Raw genomic sequence first — 23,328 nt, forward strand, 5'->3', positions numbered from 1 at the left:
GTGCTGCTCTTTGCAGGCTAAGGTTAGTCCAGGGGCGTAGCTGTCTATATGCAAATACGCAGTAGGTACTTTCGGAAAAAGTAACAAAAATAAAAACGCACATTTTAAAGATGAAATAAAGGTTTTATGCAATGACTCACTGGGGGGGCTTGAGCGACTCTCCCCCCCCCCAGACCCCTCGCCGTAATTTTGCGTACAAATAAAACACGCCTAGCTACGCCCCTGTAGTCTGTAGATTTTTGCAGTGACAGTGATGACTTTACCCAATGGCCCTTTTAACTGTGCAGAAAATCAGGGTGAATTTGATTATAATTTCAAACAAAACGTGTAAATTGAAAAACAAAAACTCCACCTGTGTGCACCGGACTACAGTTTGTGGTATACATATATCATTTTCTTTTAAACATCATCTATATTTTGGAAGCTGAAATGAATTGCACGTCTGTTGTTCGAGTCTGCCACATTTGAAGGTTAAATGGTCCGTTGCAGTTTCCAAATTATTTGGTTATAGTTCATACCGTCGTTAACAATAGGTCATTTACTCTTATATTTATAGAACATAGTAGGTATATGTTTTTAGTTTTTAGTCAACAAAATATTGATATCGTATTTCAAAATACATTTATCGTATGCCCGATTTAAATGCCTTTTTCAAAAGCGCAGTGCAATTACTTTCTAAACGAGTTTCCTCCTGAATGATGTTCTATTATTCGACCTATCGCTAAGCGGTATTATTACTATTTTTCATTCTTCTCAGCTAAAACTGTGATGGCGGAATACAAACTTCACTATTTCCCTCTAAGGGGGAGAGCTGAAATAACCCGAATCATGTTTACTGTAGCCGGAAAACAGTTCGATGATGTTCGGGTTTCCATGTCTGAGTGGCAAGAGAAAAAGAAAAGTAAGAATGATTTGTATTTAAAAATAGAATAATATAAACAAAATTTACACACCTGTATTTTAAGTCTTTAGAGCAATGATTTTAACTAAAGCTTTTTTGTGGAATTGTGAAATATAGATGTTTTTATTTGGTTAAAAATGTCATTTATTTGCACCATACGTTTTTTCTTATATAAGTGTATCAATGAACAGACTGAAAGAATACAGCTTTTAATCAGCACATGCATGCATTTGCATTGAAACCTCGAAATGAATTAGTTTTTTTTAATAGTGAAGTAAGTGAATATTCCGTTCTGACGGGTATTAGTAAACAGCAGGAATTGTCTAATTGGGAAACAGCGGAAAAGAAAAACATACCGAGAGTTTTTACCATAATGAATGCGCTGTTGTGATGCAACTTTTTAAAGGTAATTTTTGAAAATGGCAAAAATAAAAACAAAACAAAACGAATAAAAAAACAAACAAATTGAACACGATGATGGTGTCTACAATTCTTGAAGACACACACTATAAGGGAAATTGTAATTACATGTTGTCTTTTGTTCAGTTTTGTCCTTTTAGTTTAAATTTGGCATATACATGTACTCGTGCGTTTTTGACGATTTGCATACGCAAAAACATTTGTATAATAGTATACATTTATTTCATGCTAGATAGAGCGGAAAATATTTTAAAATCGGTTAAACGTTGTTAGTTATTTATCAGTATCATAAAATGTGGATGACTTTTCCAGACTATCCTAATGGAACACTTCCATTACTGGAGGTAAAAGGTGAATACTTGACACAGAGCTTGGCTATTGCAAGATATGTTGCCAGGATATGTGGTGAGTACTCTAACATTTCATACAGAATATTTGCTTCTAGAAAAAAATATATTCCCTTCAAACATAAAATAGTACTTTATAGGTTTGTTTATGCTTTGTCAGTTGCTTCAATCTAATGCTTAATTTTAAATATTAAGAGAAACTAATAAAATGGAAGATTACTAAAATTTCTATGGTAGTGTGTTTATAAACTATTCAAGCAAAGGTGCATCCTTATACACTGTAGAAGCTGAGGAAAAGATAACTAGCGGAACTTTGTTCTGTCATATACCTAGCTTCTTTTGTAATGCTTAAGGTCTAGCTGGAAAATCAGACTGGGACCAGGCTAAAGTGGACCAAATACTTTACACCATCAACGATATCCTGGAAGATTTCATTGTTTACTTTCTTGAAAAGGACCCATCAGTGAAGGTATACAAAACTATTGATAGGACATTAATTATAATATTAAAAAAAAAACAGACAACAAGTTGAGCACTGCGAGATTACTTAAATTGGGTTTGGTTAGGTTTGCTTAAGAAACAGTTCACTTTGTGTATAGCTTTCAATGGTAACATATTTATATCTAATATAGACGCTTAGCAGAAATTATAAAATCAGACGAAATTTGAGATACATAACTCGGTTTCACATTCGATATAAATGCCAATGTAATAATGAAGCGCACTCATAATGTAGAGTTTGTTTTTATGATTCTGGAATTTGTTTTTCAACAACTTATGTCTGCAACTTTATATCAGTGGTCATTTTCATATGTGGATCGCAAGACACTTGTTTTTTTTTCATTTACAGGAGAGTAAACTAACAAAGATGTTGAAAGAGACTGTACCAACCAGGCTTGGCACGTTTGAAGATTGGTTAAAACAAAATAAAGGAGGGGATGGCTTCTTCGTAGGGTCTTCCGTAAGTATAGGGTTACACATATTTTGTTTATATGTTTTTGTGTTTTTATGTGTTTTTGTAAACTGTTTGCTAAAACAAAACCAGATCTTGCATCACCCCAAACAGTTTATGTGAAAAAATGGGTATGATCAGTGCCCAATATAAGCTCCAAGACCACTTCCCAACGGGCACACCGACAAATATTTCACTAGAATATTTTTAATATTTTCTTTCTTTTTTATTAGTTGACACTAGCTGACGTTGCCGTGTATGAGGGACTCACGAGTATACTCCAGAAAGACACGAACTTGCTTGATAAATATCCCAAGTTGTTGGCTCATAGGCAGCGTATAGCAGGATACCCTCGGATCAAAGAATATTTGGCAAAACGAGAGTGTACTGAAGTATAATAGCATGAACTGAATTGAATGCACGGAAGAGGGACTTTTGATCTGAGTTAATAGCATTAAATTTAATGATTTCTGCGTACTAAAGGTGGAGTTGTTAAGTATGGTTCTGTCTAAAAACCAGGCATGGAGTGATTCATCATATTTCAAGTTAATCAATGAAACTGTTCAAATGTAGATCTTTTCGTCCTAAAACAATTCTTTCTATGTTCATTTCCTCCGATCTGCTATATATATCATGAAATATATTTTGATTGGTGAAAGGTACAAAGTTTGACGGGAAAATTTTCCATACTTATCTGTTGTAGAATGCAACCAAAATTTATGTGTTAATATATCTCAAGTGGACAGCTTTCATGTGCATTTTTATTTATAATACAGTTTCTATGAGAAGAATTTCCAATAAAAAATATTTGGGATTAAGAAATGCATGTTCAACTATATCATAAGCTTCTTGTTTTTAGACAGAGCTGCACTTAATACATTATTTACTTTAGTATAGTTTAGCACTTATTTCAGTAAAAGAGACTGCCAGCGATAGTGATAGAGAAATTGCATATGAAAATAATAGTTATGACTACTGATATTCTTGATGGTTGATTTGCGCGGAGCAGGTTGTATCATAATATTGTTTGATAACTACTGTATATATTCATTCGTTTTGCATTGATTCACTACATGGTATAGAATTCATATGACACTTTATTGGTAAAATTGTAATCAGCCATTTGTTTCTTCCTGTTCGAGTTAGATGCTCTCTTTTTTGTATGTTCCTCAAACGAAATTCGCATACTGGTAACTGATGTATATAATACTACTAAAAATACAGAGATCTGAAAACAGAAAGGACTGTTGTTACATACATATCCATTATATAAAACATATGTAAACCGAAAAAGCCATGAATCACCTCTACCACAGACAATGTTGGAATTTTATAAAGGACTGGTACTTGAAATAAATGTAATTGCTACATTGATAACTTAAAAACAATGGGATCTACAAAAGTAGATCATGGTCAATTTTATTAAAAAAGACAATAGCATATATACATTAAAGTGACAAAATTTATATTTACATAATTGTATTCAACCTTACTAAAATGTTTTTACCATTACAATTATTTATATATTCAGAAATTATCTGTACCATATTGAATTGTTATGTTCTATAAAGATGGAAAGATAATTCTTTCGTTTTTGATCGATTTTCGGTGACCCTGTCTTCACTGACAAAGCCAACCAATTCAGAAACGGTTAACTCAAAAATAGGTTAAAATTCCGCCAAAATAGTGCATTGTAGTACCATATTTCTGAAAAAAAAATCTACCAAAATTTTCTTCTATTGAACTACACCATAGCGTCTCTATTTTATTATTCTTAGCAATTATGCAGGAATTGATTTATACCGAGGATTTTATTTTAAGGTATTTATTTTTAATTGACATCACAAACATTTTCAAACGGGCGCATTAATTTGCTCCATTGTTCAACATCATTCATTCATATAGTTGTAGTAATTTTAAACGAAAGAAATGAGTTCTTGTACTCTTGAATGGTGAAGATCTGGAATAAAGTCTTTGTTAATGATTCTGAATAAAACATATTTGCATAACTTCTTTTGGGAATAGTAGATAATTGATATACGGGATTCATTTGTTCCGTTAAGTGCCTGTGAGACTAGGGTGCTTCGATTTAATATGGAAATGACTTTTAAAGGATTCTGCAATTACTAAATATTCATCCTGTAAAAGATTTCGGAACATCGTAGTCTGGAAGCTCATTGTTATCTTCAGTGAACTTTTTAGGCACATCGTAGTCCGGGAGTTCTTCGTCATTATCCGATGTATTTATGGGTTTTACAGTAGGTTTTGGTCTGTCGTATTCTTCAATTCCATACTTTTCTTCTTCATTGTTAGTAGCATCTTCCGTTTGGTGTTTCTTTTTCTTTTTCTTTTTCTTCTTTTTCTCCTTTGGTTGTGAAACCTCTTCGATTTGTTCGATTGATTTCCTTTGAGGCGGTTCGAAATGTTTGTCTTTTAAGTTCTCATAATCAACTTCTGGCTCCGAGTCCGATTCTATCTTTCTATACTTTGAAGCATTGATGTAGTCATGATCTAAACTGGGTTGACTGTTTAATTCCCTTGTTTCTGGCTGAGTTCGTAGGTCTTCTTGGAAGTTCTTTGCTTCTTTCACTTCAGTGGTGTAGACCGGATTTTCAAAAGACCGTCTTTGGTCTTCTGAGTCTCTTGTCCGACCCTCTTCTAGAGTTCTCATCTGGGACTTTTGTGGACAGCATCTTCCGTAATACAAAATATTATACATATATATTATTTCACGAGAACTTGATTGGTTATAAACTTTGATTTATATTTTGATCATTTCCTAAAGAGGATTGTGACAATATTGTTCGAGTTTTTAAATACAGCTCTTCCTTAAAACCATGCAGAAGCTTATGATTAGTGATTCATGCATTTCTTAGTGCCAAATAATTTTTTTGTTGGAAATCCTTCAGTAGGCCTCATAAAAAATAGAACTGCAAATTAAAGCTGCCCACTGGAAATATTAACATTTAAATTTAGTTATATTCAACTACAGAAAAGTACGGGAATTTTACACTATAATCAGTCAAAAAAATATTTCACAATATATAGCAGATAAGTGGAAATGAACAAATGGAGAGTTGTTTCAAGGAAGAAACAAACGTATTTGAACAGTTTCATTGATATATCTTGAGATATGATGAATGGACCCTCCCTGGTTTTAAGAAAGAACCATACTCAAAACAATCCAAGGAAATCTGTACACAAAATTATTTTTTTTTTCAGAAATTAGTAAATGATCTTGAAAACTCAAACCACAAATGTACACACGTTTTTGTTTACGTCTTGTACTAAGTTTGATGAACACTTCTTTTCTTTGCTTTGTATGTTTGTTTCACCACATGTTTGGTGATTAGATCCATCTGAGTGTTTAAGATCCTTTATTGATGCAGATCCTATAGACAATATTTTCTTACTTTACAAGCAATACATTAATTTATAAAGGGAGATTATATGATTTTGAGGGGACTTAGAAGAATTAAAAAATAAATATTTTGATCTTGAAGTAGAGAAGTGTATGAAAATAAAATATTTGATTCTATGTATGTAAAAAATAAATATTTTACTGTAACATGAAGAAAAAGATATTTTGATCCGAGGCAATCCTCCAAGCCCCTTCCAATATCAAATGGTCGTCCCAGTACAATTTTTTTTTCTAATTACCTGTTCAGAAAGAGCTGCACAATTGAGGAAACCACCAGTACAACGAGAGCGAGAGCAAACAAGGATCCACCAACGATAACACCAACATGCTGGTGTATAAAGAAATCCCGATAATCGGTGAATACTCCTGTCTGACCTAAAAATGAACAAAAAACCGTTTAAATTAATCATTTACATGTTAGAAATGTGAACAACATATGACAAGAGTCGTCCTTCTTGAAGGAGAGACTCTATTATGTCAAATTTGTTAAAACCTTGTCAAGTGGCGTTCAAGTCGGTGACAATTTGTAAATTGTGTTGACAATTTATTTGAGAGAGAGAGAGAGAGAGAGAGAGAGAGAGAGAGAGAGAGATTTGTGAGACCCATTTTTCTATTAACGGTGTATCTACTGGAATTGAGTCTTTATTATTCGTGTGTTTGTTTGTATCTCCAGAGACAGATATTTAATACGAAGATTAACAAGACTAGTATAGAATAATTTCAGTCACGTAACAACTTATAACACAGATACAGTTGATGTGAACTGATCCACAGTACACTCTTCCGCTAAAGTCAAATCATTTCCTATTGATATGTATAATTGCATTAAATTTAGCTCTGAATTCTAGCATAAAGTTTCTTAAAATGTCATTATATTTCAATTTAGGGAAATGTTGCATGACTTTTGAATTTCAGGGACAACACAAATGATGGCAACATATTTTGAAAAAACAAAAAGCAAATTAAATTTCTATATTTTTTACTTGTATGTTTTTTTTTTCACCTTAAACTTAATGCGTCTTCACCACGATTTTCAAGACTAATTTTTAAGCTCATGTTTTGGATTTACTTAATGTCATAATTCAGTTCTTTTTATTTTCACTTATTTATTGTTCATGTCTTCTGTACTGTTTTGACTACTGATTTTATCGATTTTGAGAGTTGATAATTTTATGCATCCAATTTGTGTTGAAATATACAGGAAATAATGAACCGTAATAGAGAGGGAGATTTAGTGCTATTAAACCTGGTTTAACCAACTTTGGAAGTGTCTGTACATAGTCGGGACCATTGCGATGGTTCCAAATTCTTAACCCTGATATTGCCATTTGTTATGCTGACTTTCCTTTTGACTACTGCCTGGATTTTTAACTATACAGCTTAATATACTATTTCAATTCTAATAGATTCTTGTTCCTAAATGTATTGCGCAGTGCAAGTTGACATTTATTAGCTTCAAGAAATAGTCATTCATTGCTTCACATGACTTTAAGGTCTTTTGGCTAGGTTTCGACTTTTGTTAATCTTAATTGAACATGGAGACAGTGTTTGTGATAGATTATGATTTATTAAAGTAGTGTGTAGATTAATCATCTGTCTTATAAGCATAAGTTGATATTTATTTTGAAATATACATCGTAAAACCTAGCAGTTTAAAAATTGGGAAAAAAATCTTTATTTTAACTATAAATAACTCGAACAATGTAGCGATCGATGGTGAGCGCAATATAACGACTAAATTATTGGGGTTAAACTTTATACAGTGTATTATAGTTTGTGTGGTCCATTTTGAACCTTAATATTTGCATAAATTACCCGAAGGTAAAGCAAAGAATTTTTCTGAAAAAGCACCCCCACACAAACGTCATGTCACCTCTAATCACGAAAATATAAAAGTATCGAATTACAATTTACATGGAGGAAATAGATCATTATATTTTTGTTTGTGAACGTGGCTACATCAACGCGTCTTGACTTTAAACAGTTTAAAGCGTGTCCTTGTTAAATTATTGAAACAAAAATTGCAATCAGACGTCATTGGTTTTACTGGATCACGTTTGCCTATTTGGGAGCCATATACAATTAAGAGAAAAAATAACAATTTTCCATTGAATGTAATGTTTTCCAGTGGGGAAAGAAAAAAACGTTTACGGTTTACATTAAACATGCAGAGCTTCAGAGGTTCCTAATTTAAGTTTGTTTAGTGTAAAATACATTGATATTCAGTTGATTGGTATGACGATAACTCTATTAACATCACTAAAGTGTTAGGAAACTAGACACAAACAAACAACAATATAACAAATATCATTATTGAAGAGATGCCTGTAAAGAAACAGATGCTTTTATAATGCTGCCAATGTAATAAGGTCAAAAATGAGAGAAAATATTTAAGTATCAGTTTTATAAAAGTCAGACACTGCCTTAAATGGTGATTCGAGAGAGTAATCAAGGGAACCAAGGTTATAGCAGTAATCAAAAGAATGTAATCCAGGGACAAAGACCAGACATGGAAAACAGACATTCACAACAAAGAACATAAAGTAACTAAAATCATAAATACAAAGTAACAAAAGTAAATGAGCAACTAGGACTCCACTAAAAACTGGGAGCACGGACCAGGTGCACCGGTAGGTTAAGCGTCCTCTGCTTTTCTAGAAACACCCGCCGAGTTGTTCATAAAAAGTCAAGTCCGGGTTAGACAAACGAGGAAAGGAAAACTATGACCCGTTGAATACATCAGTTTTCATGGTGATGATGGACACACCATCGAGGTGTAGACATGGTCTATACACGTGCTACATTTTTGCATCACTGTGGTCCTTTCTGTATTCAGGTCTGCTTGTCTGCTTTTTTCTTTTTTTTTTTTTTTTTTTTTTTAAATCTTACATTCACATCCCACTAAAGTGAAGCAAATAAAAACGATAACTTTTACAAAGTGCTAGTTTCATACACAGTATATATAATGTTTATCTCGAAAGTTCAACCAAATGAAAAAAACTGTGAATACATGTGGTCTGCAACTGCTTCTGAATAAGAAATAAAAGTGAGTGCCATGAATCACTTCCTGTCTGATCTTTGTAAAGATTCATGTGTCCGTCTGTCCCCTTCTTTTTTAAGTATGAACTGTATAACTAGACATAAGTATTTCCGAAACAAGGCCTATAAAAAGCAACATAGGAATCTGTATAGGAACGCGACAATATAGGTTAAATTTAAGTATCTGAATCGTAAGTTGAAGTATTATCGGGGTAAACTGATATAACTGGCACTCGTAGAGATCGCTTGGTTTAGATCGAAGAATATTAAGGTAATTGCAAATATCACAGACAACATGATTCGAAGGTAAAATTAGAGAACAGTCAATGAGTTTCAGATTTCCAAGTGCGAAATAAACAAGGAAAAGGAAAGGATTGATTGATTGATTGATTGATTGATTGTTGGGGTTTAACGTCCGAGCAGCAATATTTCAGCTATAGTCAGACGATGAACATGAAGTGGATGATAAAATGAACATGAAATGATGAAATGAAAAATGGGATGGGACACAAGGATAATGGGGTCGACAAATTTTGATTGCCACTGGAAATAGGGAGAGGTGGGTAGGGTCGGACAATTTAGCCTCCTGTGGCGGAGCCCTATGGTTCCTACTCCGGGAGAATACCACAGTAGGGTCCTTTAACGTGCGAGGAACGTGGCATCTTTCCCAACACGGTGCACCACTATGGTTTGCGGTCAGGTTTTCCGTATTATAGCCTGACAACCCCAGCATGTAACACGCCAGGGGTACCCCATTCCACCACTTGGGGCACATATCCCAGTTGCTCTGTAGCAGAGCGCCCTAGCCCCCGGCTAGGGTTCTGAGCACTATTTAGTCGCCTTTTACGACAAGCTTAGCGCTGCTGCAGACCTATTCTTTTAACACCCGGACCTGCACGGGGCGAAAAAAAGAAAGGAAAGCACTTAGTCATTATCTAAGAAACATTAAGTTTTCATCTAACGAGTCATTTTATTCGGATATTCGTTCCATTTTAAAGATAAATACGAATGTAAATGGCTATTGCTAATTTGAACTGGCTTTAAAAGCGAAAATTTGGAGCACAGAACAAGTCCACGAATAGCACTAAACGACAAAATGTTTCGTGTTCGCTTTAAGCCTTGTCAGTCACTTCACATCTTTTAAAACAATTACTTTTTAGTATGATGACTTTGTTATAATTATTTATCAACAACAGCAAAGGAAATCGATACTTATATCGATTTTCATACTAACAGTCGACCTTAAAAGACATGTCCTTATGTGATGTCCTTTATTTTGTAGATAACCTTAATACGTGCAGATATTTGCTATGTGTGGTTATCCATAATTTTGTATGTTATTTTCTTTAAATCACGTTTTGTCAAGTTGAAAACTTTGCAATTTACAATAAATCACACTAACAGTAATTCAAATCACACTAACAGTAATTCTAGTAAATCATTTCAGCGAATGGAAGTTTTCCCACGAGAAAGTATTGTTTTGCGTCTTTAATTGGTCTTGTGTCAAGAAGATCCTATATGAAAATTATCAATCTTTAACATAGGACTCACGGGAGAGCTGCATTTTTTGCATACATGACATGATTGACGTAAGAACGTTAACGTTATTATTTGCTATGGCAGATCCAGCATTTCAAGTCAATTAAGAAAGATTTTTTTTTTAAATCATCGGAAGAGGACGTGGTAGATGTTAAAAAAATGAATTTTGATGGGGTATATAGATCCTGAAAAAAAAGACGTTTGCATAAAAAATACAATTATAAATTATAACGTTATCTAGAAAGGAAATGCAAAAAAGCAAACAAACACACAAACAAATAACATAATAGCACCCTTCCCATTGCCACGACGATCTTTACGGGAGCAATCGACAATCACCTTAAATTTATTTTTCTTTTATTCTGGTATTTTTTTTTTTGCACAGATATTACTGAAGTTGCGTGGTTTGAAACAATATATAGGTTCAGTTTGAAATAACTGAGAATAGAAAAAGCTGAAAATAAACATGAATGAAGTTTAAGTAAGAACTAAAACATGCATGTATAAAATTAGAAAAAGCAGTTGTTGAAATCAATGCAGATTTTGTTGATATATTAGCTCGGCCAAAAAATATTGTTTGCAGGGGCGGTTCCAGGATTTGAGTTTAGGGGGGGGTAATTGAATTAAATGCCGTGCAAAGCAAGGCAAAATGTATTATGGTGTGAAAATTGTGGTGAAATTTTTTTTCTTACCGATTTAAGGGGGGGCGTACGCTCGGTACGCCAGTCCTTGGATCCCCGCCTGGTTTGGGATAGTTTAATTGTTAAAATAAATGATAATTGAATTGTTTAATTACCACCGTTTGATTTGTAATAATAATAATATATATTATTAGTTAGCAGATAAAAAAAAAGAAAGCACATGTCCACCAAACGACGATGAAATGGTTATGGCTACAATTTTTTTAAAAAAAAGCATCTTACCCATGTTGTGGTAATATCTAGCGTGTTGTCGTCTCCATTAGAAATCACAGTGTAAAGATGCATCCGGTTTAGGAGATATAGGGAAGTGAGTAAATCGGAAACTTCGGCACTTAAAAGGCAGTTGTTACTTCAATTATAATAGATGTTAGATACATATGACTATAAAAAGGAAAAACATGGATGACTCGCTGATCTATTGATGTTATATCATTGCTTGCTATATTAAAACCGAGAAAAATATTTTATCATTTTCCGGATTCATGTTTGATATTGTATAAATAATGTAATACGCGCAAGATTTCAAAGAATTTTATCAACTTAACTTATATATTGACTGTTATATTTATAAAGTGTGAGGCTGACGAAGAGAACTTGTCACATTACAGAATGATAACTAAAGTGATGGTATCTTGACCCGAGAAATTTTAGATATTGCAGTGCTTACTATATGGTATTTCCTCATTATTTTTCAGATCCAAATTAGGACGCGCTAAGTATGCCTTTTTGTTATTCCTCTTATATTCTATTCAAATATGGTAAAACATGTGATTTTTTTTTACTTGTGTGAAAGTGCTATATTCGGAGTGTAACTAGATAATTATAACAATCTAAATATGAAAATTTCCTTGGCTTATGACACACAAAGACATAAACTTATTAAACCGCACAACTAGTTTTTCTTTTTAAACTATATTTATTTGTCATAGCAATTATCATTAACATTGCTGCAATGATAATGTCTTGGTCGTATAGGTCTCCGTTCTTTCTCTCTGTTTAGTGGTAGGACACCTATAATTGTCTCCTAAAGGTCAATGTCCGATCTATTCGCTATATTTTTAGTGTTCCAACCATGAAAGCAAATGACCTGAGTAGTCACGACATTGCATTTTTTTTAAGTGACACTCACGGAACTAAAATTTAATCGCATTGTGCCATAGTGTACTATGTGTTCTGGTTTAAACTAGACTGTACTGTTTACCGATTTAAAATGAAAAAAAAGGAAGAATACAAATTAAAACCAATACAAAACCTAATCACAAAAATACAAAACAAATGAATATATAAAGGGTCTGAAACATTCCAACGATGTTAGAACTGCCAAATTTGCGATGCAAATTTTTGGTCTTTCTCTCGCAGGACTCGAACTCGTACCGCTGTGACATCTATGGCAACACCGCCTGCACAAAATCCACCGCCCTAGACCACTCGGCCAGCTAGGCTATAAAAAAAATAGAGATTTCGCTGGCCGGGTCATTCCTCCTCGTAGGATTTATCTAGGGCTGTAACTTAGTACACGATGGATGGTAGTAAGGGACAATCAGGATAGAGAATCAAATTAATGATGCATGTCACAATAAATCAATATTATACAAACGTCTCAGAATGTGACGACTCTATTCGATACCCTGCTCCATCTGAGACGTTTGTATAATATTGATTTGTTGTAACATGCATCATTAATTTCATCCTCTATCCTACATAATAACACCTAGATGTACTCTTACGACAAGCTTAGCGCTGCTGCAGGCCTATTCTTTTAACACCCGGACCTGAACGGGGCAGGGAAGATATGTAAACGTACAGAAAGGTCTGAAAAATTCCCAACGATATTAGAACTGTCAAATTTGCGATGCAAATTTTTGGTCGTTCCATCCGCGGGACTCGAACTCGTACCGCTGTGACATCTATGGCAACACCGCCTGCACAAAGTCCAGCACCCTAGACCACTCGGCCAGCTATATATACGAGGAGGAATGACCCGGCCAGCGAAAGCAGTGTAGCGAATAGCATCGCAAATTTGACAGTTCTAACATTGTTGGAATTTTTTTCAGAACCTTCTATAAGTTTACATTATCTTCCCTGTATCAATTTGATCCGATGGAGCAGTATATATATGATATTGTATAAGCAAGTGTCTAATAATAGTGTGTCATAAACTGTTGACGTTAAACAATATTTTGTCTTAAAAAGAACACATTCATTTGGATAGTTAATTCTTCATTGCTGAGAGTGTAGGACAACGAAATCTCATTTTAAAGTTCTCTAGCGAGTCTGTGCCGAGTTACAGAACATTAAAATATTACCTGAGGGTATTTGCATTTATTCTTTGATTCTTTTTCTCCCTTTAAGCATGTTTTTTTAAATTGATTTTTTTTATTTCGGAACTCCTGCAGAATTTTAATTGTGACGTCAAAAACGTTGCGTGTGCCTTTCACCCACGAGTGAGATATTTCGTGGATGAAATATTTTAAGAAACTAACACCGCTGAGAGTCCAAGACTATTACGTTATCTTCTCGGTGTGGGGTGGATGGGCTTGGATTTTATTTCGAGTAAGAATTCTTCTTCAGCATGCAACAGCATTTCAAAATCTACGTTGTTAAGTAATTGGGGGTAATGTATCATAATATTTTTTTCTGTCCATGGCTGAGTAAAATACTTCTTTTCTTGCTCAAACTTTTTTTAACACAGCCCCCACTTTCAGTATAAAATGCCTTACAAGAGTATTTTTTAAAGATCTGGGATATCCTCCACGCTCGAGTGTGAGAAATTCCGTCTTTTGACGAGTCGGGCGCACTGAAAAGATGAATTTCTGTCACGTGTGGAATAAATCCCATATCTTCAATAGATGAGTGTAAAAACGTATTTCGTCCATTTTATAGCCCTAAGCTGTGAAATAACTATAAAGGTCAATAATTAATTTGTATAAATATGTGTCGTATTACTGGGCTCCGATTGACCACGTTCGATTAACAGTAATCATCCTGAAAATATTAAGTTGTATAATTTGAACATTTTAACATACATTGTACAAAGATGTGAATCTGTGTACAAAAAAGCTGGATTTCATAAGCCCATTGAACTTATCTGGACTACTTATATTTTGTGTATTGCGATTACCTATTTAACCAATGACAGACACGGTCGCGTGCACTTGTCAATCAAAGACTGTCGGTCATAGAAAAACAACGAAAATAGAAGAAATAGAAATCTCAGACACCTAGGGTCAGATTTCGAGTTTCTCTAACGAGGCTCTGCGAGGGTGTCTGATATTCCTTAGTCTTGCATTTTCTCACTTTTAAAATTGATTATGTGATTGTACACCAGTTCAGAACGCCATTCTTATGAATTTACAATACGTAATAAAACGTTTTATTTTGATATCACAAACGTCATGTGGCAAAAAAGGAACATATTTTGGTAATGTTGAAAAAGTAACATTTACACTTCATTTCTAAATATCGCGCAAATAACCTCGAATTTTACACAAATGATAAAACAAAAGTGGAGTAGACAACGCGCACACTACTTTGATAAGACGTCCGAACTAATATCAACAATTAAAGAACAATCATTTGCCTTATCTTAAAGCATTAAAATAAACTCGTTATCACGATTGACGTTATATTTATATAACACTCTTAAAAGTTTTTAAATCAAACGATACTTTAAAATCCGATCTCAAATAAATGCATCCAATTTAGCAAACTAAAACAAAAGTAAAAACAAATTAAAAACAGACAACAGAATGCAATAAAAACGACCTAAAAAATTGAAAAAAAAAAAGAAAAAAAAGGGAAGTGAAGCAAGCTTACATAGAGTCATTATCTTATATAGACATGAAGCATAATGTAATGATACCAGTATTGATTAAAACGATACGAAAGCCCATTGAGCTTATTTTCGTTGGATGAAAATATTTTTTGGCGTTATTTCGCGAAAAACATTTTATTAGTCTACGAAAATGAGCTTTTGTAAAACGAAAATTCAGTAGTCTTGCACCATAAGATATATAGATGTCTTAAGTTGTGGAAACATTAATTATGGTGTGCCGATTTATTCACCATGATTAAGTCACCTTAATTATTTTTCTTAAGAACTGTAGAGATTATACAAGAATATTAAGTTAAGAATAATATAATTAAAGAGTATTCAAGGGAATCAAGAAATTAACAGAATCAAATTAGACAAATTAAAAAATTCTGTATTGCAATAATTATGTTAAATGTAACTTGAAACATGTTAATCTTTTAATTTCTCAAACCTTGTATTTTATCATTTTAACCATTTTATAATATGTTTTAGGGGCTCGAGAAAGAAATATTTCATGTGAATGATGACTATTCTATTGTCTTGGAATGCATACATGTATAGGTTAGTGCTTATTACTTGTTTTGACTCATGAAATGTAGAATAAGCCAAACTCAACGTCTGTAGTCTTTGGTTGTGTTTTATTGGCAACTGAATTTCCAACAAAAATGTTAAATTTCAATGAAAACAAATTTGAGCTAATGAAACTAATGCAAATACAAATCCATGAATGATTGACACCCACGAATAATAAACTGGTAAAAGTACCTTACAATATTTTCTCTATGATCATATAAGCTTACTTACAAGATTCTAATTATATGTGTTTCTGTTTTTTTTTATCTGACGTAAATGGCATACATGTAATGTAACAATAACGATGTGTATTTTCTAACATATAATGTATACATGTACTAATTACCATATTTGTATATCTTGTCGACTTTTAATTTTGACAAGGAAATTTATCAACACAATTAAAGACATCAATGTATGAAGGAACTTTTATAGGTAGTTAAAACAAGAAAAATAGTAACTTCTCGTGTCATTAACCCTCTAAAATGGAGTTAAGTATGAAAGTACCAAGGAATGATACACAAATATAAAAATAATTTATATTCCATCAATATTCACGCAAGTCCCTACAATAAAAATACCTATAGCTATATGTATTGTTAATACTGCTACACGTACTTATAGCTATATCACTGAACGAAGATATTACATCGATATGAGCTGGTATCTATAGTAAGTTCATTACACAACTTACTATCTATTAAGATAATGAAGAGCCAAAGTAGCTTAGCTCCAGTTGTTTTTATGTGATACAAAAATAGAAAAAGCATGAATAATATCAACATACTATAATTAAACATCAAGATCTGCATATCTTTCAAACGACATCATTACTTTCCAATTTTACAAAATTCTAAAAAATTGTGTTGAAATAGAAAATTAGGGCGTCTTTTAAATGAATGAATATCATAGATAATCGGTGAAAATCAAATGTCTGACGTCAGTACCTTTAACATGCTGCCATAATGCCGATTACCAGAAACTTACTTTAGGTATAAACGTTTATCGTGTGAAGTGGTTAGAAATACTTATATTCCGATTATTGCTTGCAAGAATTTTCGATAATAAAAATAAAAAAATATGACTCGGTATGTCAAAGAAGTTGGTCCGGTAAAAGCAAAATTTTGCCTCAAAATTGAAGTTTCCTGAAGTAAATTTAATGAAGTTTCTCCAGCTATTTAATGTGTTATACAGTCGATTCGATTGGTTTATGTTAATAATTTGAATATATACTGTCATATATGCCCTTCAAACTTGACTGAATTGGAAAAATCTGATTAAAAGGCTGGAAAACACTAGGTTTTGTGCAGTTTTTCAATTTCTTAATAATGGCCACATGCTTGTTCATTCCCATGCTTCATATATTTTGTATATAATTATTGTCAGTTGCAACTCATATGAAAATATCTTGAGTGAACAAATGTTCGACCACTTCTGTTCCCCACAAAAACGATCTTAAAAATTGCAAAAATGTTAAAAGTTTAATATTTTGTAAAAATTGCATAAATACATACTGTCATTTCTGGAATAACGTCATAAATCTCGCCAAAAACAGTTTGTATTCGGTATTTTGCTACCATTTTACTATACTACTACTACCAAGAAATCAGTTTTACTCAAATAAAAAAAATGCACAAATTAAAGCGCCAAATCGGGCCCTTGCCGAACTTTCTCCTTTAAACAGCTTCATACATCTAACAGTTGCTGTTTGTTTCTGGGGGGAATTAAGCCGATTTTATTTAATCCATCAAGACAACATTAAACATGCATCATATGTTTTTAATCAAAATTGGCCATTTGATTTTTATGATTTAATTTATTTTCTAGTTAGGTTTTTAGTGCCCATTGTCGTTGTTTGTCACTCTTTTAGCTCTTTAGTGACCTAGTCTATTGATCGTATTTGGTTTACCATGCCTTTAATTTAGTCTGTCCCCTACATTTCGATACAATACAATTACATTACAATAAATCAATGTCGGATCAAAGTAATTTCTTTGAAATTAAGAAAAAAAAATGCAGCCTAAACCAAACTCATATGAGCAGATCGAATGGTGTTTCAGAGGATGCTTACCTTACCGGTGCACCTGCTTCCAGTTTTTGTTTAAGTTAGGGTTGCTCGTTTACTTTTGTTTCTTTGTATGTGTTATTTGTATTGTTATTTCATGTTCTTTGTTGTGGTTATGTATTTTACACGTCTAGCCTTAATCCTTGGAATGTATTCTTTTGGTTACCGCTCCAATCTTGGTTCACTAGATTACTCTTGTACAAAATGAGGAATTTTAATTATTATTATTTGCCAAGAGTTGAAAATCCTTCTCTGTTTAACTATAATGTTTCGTCATTTTAATTGCGATTGGGCATTATTTATGCTTATTTGTGAAAAACAAATATTAATATGGCTTACATGACACATTTTTAGCATGAGTGTCATAAATGGCAAATGGGACGACAGTTGTCTTTTTTTCCACAAATGTCGACCCCTGTTTCTAAAGTTTAAAATCAATTTATGAAGAAACGCAAACAATCAGGTGAAAATATTCTTTCGGAATACGAAATATTCTACCTGCGATAGTCATTTGGTACTGACTGCATTCAAACAGTTAAAGTAATGAACAATTATAATTTATAATCTAAAAAAGTGAGCTTGCTGTGAAATAATTTACAAAGTATACAGTACCCAAGATAATTATGTAACATACATTCAGATTCAATTAACTTCAAAACGTTTTGTTGATGTAAGCAGGATTCTATTGAAGTTGTTGGTGATGCGGATGTTAAGTTCTGTATTTGAATGCCTGCTCGTTGATTTGTTAAATTGTCTTTTTCCTGTAAAAATGGTCTTTTCATTACCGGTTGTTATCATTTTGTTGGATTGATTTGCACTTTTCTAATTAAAACTACACGTTAAACATTTTGTCACAAGTACAAATTGATAGAAACCGTTAAGCAAATGTAGTTTTTTTAACTAAGTGTTCGTCATTATAGAAAATTGGTACAAACAGGCGAAAGCCCGAAAAAATTCATCTCAAATTATATTCACTAGAAGCGTAATTTAAGTATAAAAGCTATTTCCATTCCATAACATCCAAATGCATCAAGTGACATAATATCAAAATAAGACTATGTGGTTGTTGCCTTTTTTTAATGAATATATATATTTTTCTGCCTTTGCACATTTGTAAGGTAGACACTACATTAAAAGGATTTAAAATAAATTTTTCATGTTGTTCTTTTATTTTTATATTGATGTTTATGTTTAAACAGCATTTTATTCAGTATAAAGCTGAAATGGATTGGGCAGCAAGCTAAGCCTATATAAGCCCTCTCCATGATACAAGTTACACAATTACAATTATCAATATAACACAATATTTGATGTATGAATTATTAATCAATACACATGTGGCAGCAGGCCAGGGTCATTTTGGACAGTGGATTTTAGAGTAACATATGTAAACACAAGTAGTGCAATAGAATATAAATGATTTGAATTATTACTGATTATTTGTCGTTATATGAAATGACCTATTGCCACTGCCTTTTATTACATAAAAAAATGTAAATTTTAAGTAGATGTCTTTGTAAGAATCATGCAAAATCTGAAAAATGTGATACACCCCAAAAAGGCTACATATTTTTATTTTTGTAATTAAGTTGTTTCATGGGTCTATACTATGAAATGTGTAATTATTCATTCAAATCTACCTCTCTTAGTAGATAAATAACATTGAAAATCCAGTAGATTCTATTATATTTGAACGTCATTTACAGAGTTATCTCCCTTAATTTTGAAATCTACAGTGCATTCTATATAATTTTTATCTCCTAAGAGCACGGGTTATATGAAAAACCACATGTTTATTTCTGTTTACTATGACATTTCAAACAAAATATCAAAAATAAAAATATGTAGGCTTTTTACCCATGAATCACATTTTGCATGATCCTTAGCTGGAGTGTTACTTAATTTCTAAAGTAAAGTACCTAGGATAATTACATAGGCCAACAACAGTTATCTTCATCAGTATATTAATAGTGTAGATATTGTGAGAGAGAGAGAACAAAACAAAAGAAAGAAGAAAGGAATTTTCAAATGAAATGAAAAGGACCAAATACAAGAGAGGGAAAAATACAGATATTACTGACACTAGAAATGTAAATAATAAACTATTTGGCAATAGCAGGAAATATTTATTTTGATGTAAATTGTAAATGAATATAAAAAGAACAAAGATGTAAAGTATATACAAATAGTAGGCATAGTTGATGTTTTGAGAAAAAGGTTTACATAGTCACAATATCATTTAACTAGATAAAAGAGTGTAAAACGAATATATATCAATATATGCTGGGCAGTCAAAGAAGTAATGAAAATTATCCTCACATGGACTAGAGCAGCATGGACAAGAGGGATCATCTACTAAGAAATCATGTAACAAGTGGGATTTTTAAATCACTGCCTTCATTTCTCAACTGACAAAGCATGGTATTGAATTTTCTTATTCCATAGTCAAAGTGCTTTGGTGGAGTATTTGGTTTATATATTTTATCAAGTTTCACTTTGAATGAGCTTATAGTTGGTGAATTCTTAGTTCCATGATCAAGTTCATTCCATAATCTCATAGTAGCAGGTAAAAAACTATTATAATAAGATGATGTCCTGCATTGAGTCAGAATAAAGTTTTGACCTTCCTGTCGCAAGGCATAATTATGTTGCCTTGGATATGGAGCGACCATTTCTCGCATGTAGTCAGGTGTAAGACTATTTAGTATCTTGTAAAATGTTATAAGTTTGTGTTTTTTCGCCTGCTGCAAGGTTTCTCAAGGCCAAGTTCAGCATATAACTTGTTAAGAGATGTTGTCAAAGACATTATTATCAATTATTGCAAATAATGAGGTATCATCAGCGAAAAGTCGAAAGTGATTGCTTACATCATCAACAACACTGTTTATGTATATCACGAATAAGAAGGGTCCAGGTACTGAACCTTGTGGTACACCTGCTGAGATATCTTGTGTACTAGAGGCAAAACCATCATGAACAACCTTTTGACATCTATCATTCAAATAGTCTGCAATCCACTGGACAAGATTATGATCAATACCATAATACTTAATTTTATGTATTAAGCCTCTGTGCCAAACCTTATCAAAGGCTTTAGATATATCGCAGAAAATAAATCTGACATCTGGTCAAGGTTGGAAATAATAATATTTTAAATCTCAAGGAGCTGATTCACAGTACTATCATCAGGTTGAAACCCTGATTGATATTTAGTAAGTACGTTATTAAACTTCATGTAGTTGAAAAGGTGCTTAAATAGTATCTTCGAAACAATACTAGTAAGAGAAATGGGTCGGTAGTTTAAAGTATCATGAGGACTACCTTTACCCTTATAAATAGGCGTAACAGGAGAAATTTTCAAAGCGTGAGGTATCCGTTTCAAACGAAGAGAGCAGTTAAAAAGATTTGTGAGGGGTTTAAATAGCCCCAATTTAACCTCTTTCAATACTTGAGGTGAAATACCATCAGGACCATCAGGACCATTGGTTTGTTTTGGTCTAAAATCTTCAGTTGATCAAGAACTTCATTTTCATTAATGATAAATTCCTCCATCATAACTGGAGGATCTGGTATATCACCAGGTAACTGGAGGATCTGGTATAACACCAGGTAACTCAGGTTCATTAATGATAAATTCCTCCATCATAACTGGAGGATCTGGTATATCACCAGGTAACTGGAGGATCTGGTATAACACCAGGTAACTCAGGTTCATTAATGATAAATTCCTCCATCATAACTGGAGGATCTGGTATATCACCAGGTAACTCGGGTTCATTATCAATCTTTGATATATTACAAAAACGAGTATACAGTACCTCAGCCTTGTCAGTTGGATGAAGCCGTATTTGACCATCAGACTTTAAATGGGGGGTTGGTTGATGACTCTTTGACAATTTAGAGACTGATTTTAAAATTTGCCACCATTTTTCAAGTGGAACTGACTTATCAGTAAGTTCACTAGTTATATTTAATCTATATTGTTCCTTTGATTTTCTAACCATGTCTGTTAATTCCCTATATTTTGGCCAATGAATAGGGTTTTCAGAGGATTTAGCTTTGCAGTGAATTATATTCCTCTGTCTCATCTTCCTACGTATAACATTGTTCATGAATGGTTTATCTGAAGGTCTAATTGTGAACTCTTTGGTGGGAATAAATCTGTTCACATTGTGGGTATAAACATTGACAAAATTAGAATACATATCATCAATATTATTGCAATTATCAAACTCTTCATCCTAATCAATATGGTTTAACTCGTGAACAAAACCATTATAATCTGCATTATCATATTTTGTAATTGTTCGTTTATATGACAGTTTCTTGCTTATAAGCCTGAAAATTTATATCAGCCACTGAATGGGAACTACAAAATGGACTTAGTACTTCTACAGATTTAACCATACTTCTGTTGTTTGATATAAATAAATCTATGCATGTATCAGGCACTACTGAAAAGTTTGTAGCTTCCCATACAAAATTGTACAAATTAAGACGCTCTAATATGTTACTAAGGTGATTATGAGTTGTGGGACTTCATGTCTACATTAAAATCACCGGTCAAAAATATTGGCAAATTATAATCCACCACCTTCAAAACTGAATCATAAAAATAATCCCAAATCTTCACTCTAGAAAGGGGGGGGGTCTAAAAAACAAGTAAAAAAATAGAATGCTGGTTTGATACCTTCACCTAAAGGAGTTCTAAATTAGGATTCAAAAGATTATTCCTAATTTCATAGTATAAATTATTCTTAAAATATATCGCAATACCACCACCTGCTCTATTACAGTCAAGTCTAGAAGGTTTTTGAAAATCAGCAGGTTTAATATCATCATCAGGAATAATGTCATCTAAAGTCAGTTATAATATCATGGTCGACAAGTTCACAATCAAATCAATCATAGATGGGATACTACCAACATTGTTATGAGCAATGGATATATTTTTTAAGTGGATGGAAGATGGTGGTCCTGGATTTGATTGTACCCCTTGTCTTACAAGTAGATAACCAATCATATATAATACAAAGTCATTATTGTTCTAGTGGTGATAAAGTATGGTTGAATGACACACTCTTAGTGAATACTTACCAGCAAACTTTACTCTAAGACTAATCATAACTATCAAAACTGAAAAATTTAGACATTGCTGAAAGTGTCCATATAAACCGGAATATAAACAATACAAAAATGATATGACCTATAACCTAATTGACGATAAACGTACATCATGCCCACTTGTTGAATAAACAATTCAATTAAATAGATAATAACTACATAAACATATTTACAAAAACAAACAATTGAAATAAACATATGTATATTGATAGAAGATAACATATATCTTCAAAAATATAGCCATGAGAGTGCTGTTATTTTAGATACACATATTTGGTAATAGGTTAGATCACATTGTGTTGAGAAGCACATGGTATTGTTAACAACTCAGCTCATTCGAATGTGTAATGTAAAACTATGTAGAGTTAATACAGCTGATGAATCAGACTACTTTTTGTCTTTTTGGTTATCAAGGGTCTCTTCGTCGTCATT

General features: G+C 32.8%; 2 protein-coding genes across 5 annotated transcripts; one reads left to right on the forward strand and one right to left on the reverse strand.

The window, feature by feature from the left end:
• Positions 1 to 545: 545 nt before the first annotated feature.
• LOC148627916 (S-crystallin SL11-like) lies at positions 546 to 4,740 on the forward strand. Of its 3 annotated transcripts, none has more exons than XM_088581661.1 (6): positions 546 to 562; positions 758 to 901; positions 1,634 to 1,726; positions 2,022 to 2,137; positions 2,519 to 2,629; positions 2,854 to 4,740. In XM_088581661.1, exons 2-6 carry the CDS (start codon positions 769 to 771, stop codon positions 3,016 to 3,018), a joined length of 618 nt encoding a protein of 205 aa, XP_088437787.1. In that variant the 5' UTR covers positions 546 to 562; positions 758 to 768; the 3' UTR covers positions 3,019 to 4,740. The 3 variants fall into 3 exon arrangements, with proteins under 3 accessions (XP_088437787.1, XP_088437785.1, XP_088437796.1); XM_088581659.1 differs by having other exon boundaries at positions 550 to 566; XM_088581670.1 differs by lacking the exon at positions 546 to 562 and adding an exon at positions 1,172 to 1,307 and having other exon boundaries at positions 760 to 901.
• On the reverse strand, positions 4,024 to 22,947 carry LOC148627917 (uncharacterized). 2 transcript variants are annotated; one of them, XM_088581647.1, is made up of 3 exons: positions 22,870 to 22,947; positions 6,281 to 6,416; positions 4,024 to 5,313 (listed from the first exon to the last, which is right to left on the reverse strand). In XM_088581647.1, exons 1-3 carry the CDS (start codon positions 22,895 to 22,897, stop codon positions 4,755 to 4,757), a joined length of 723 nt encoding a protein of 240 aa, XP_088437773.1. In that variant the 5' UTR covers positions 22,898 to 22,947; the 3' UTR covers positions 4,024 to 4,754. The 2 variants fall into 2 exon arrangements, with proteins under 2 accessions (XP_088437773.1, XP_088437777.1); XM_088581651.1 differs by lacking the exon at positions 22,870 to 22,947 and adding an exon at positions 11,543 to 11,697.
• Positions 22,948 to 23,328: the final 381 nt, after the last annotated feature.

Source organism: Perna viridis, chromosome 1 (genome assembly GCF_037379345.1).
Source record: "Perna viridis isolate PV_CMFRI_1.1 ecotype Kerala chromosome 1, ASM3737934v1, whole genome shotgun sequence".
Classification (NCBI taxonomy): Eukaryota; Metazoa; Mollusca; class Bivalvia; order Mytilida; family Mytilidae; genus Perna; species Perna viridis.

Bases quoted from the DNA above. Each gene is read 5' to 3' on its own strand.
- LOC148627916 (XM_088581661.1), top strand. From the start codon at position 769: ATGGCGGAATACAAACTTCACTATTTCCCTCTAAGGGGGAGAGCTGAA. The intron at 902-1,633 runs GTAAGAATGATT...TGACTTTTCCAG, and splicing joins GTGGCAAGAGAAAAAGAAAA to ACTATCCTAATGGAACACTT. The intron at 2,630-2,853 runs GTAAGTATAGGG...CTTTTTTATTAG, and splicing joins GCTTCTTCGTAGGGTCTTCC to TTGACACTAGCTGACGTTGC.
- LOC148627917 (XM_088581647.1), bottom strand. From the start codon at position 22,897: ATGATTAGTCTTAGAGTAAAGTTTGCTG. The intron at 6,417-22,869 runs GTAAGTATTCAC...GTTCATTTTTAG, and splicing joins TCTTAGAGTAAAGTTTGCTG to GTCAGACAGGAGTATTCACC. The intron at 5,314-6,280 runs GTAATTAGAAAA...GTATTACGGAAG, and splicing joins GTGCAGCTCTTTCTGAACAG to ATGCTGTCCACAAAAGTCCC.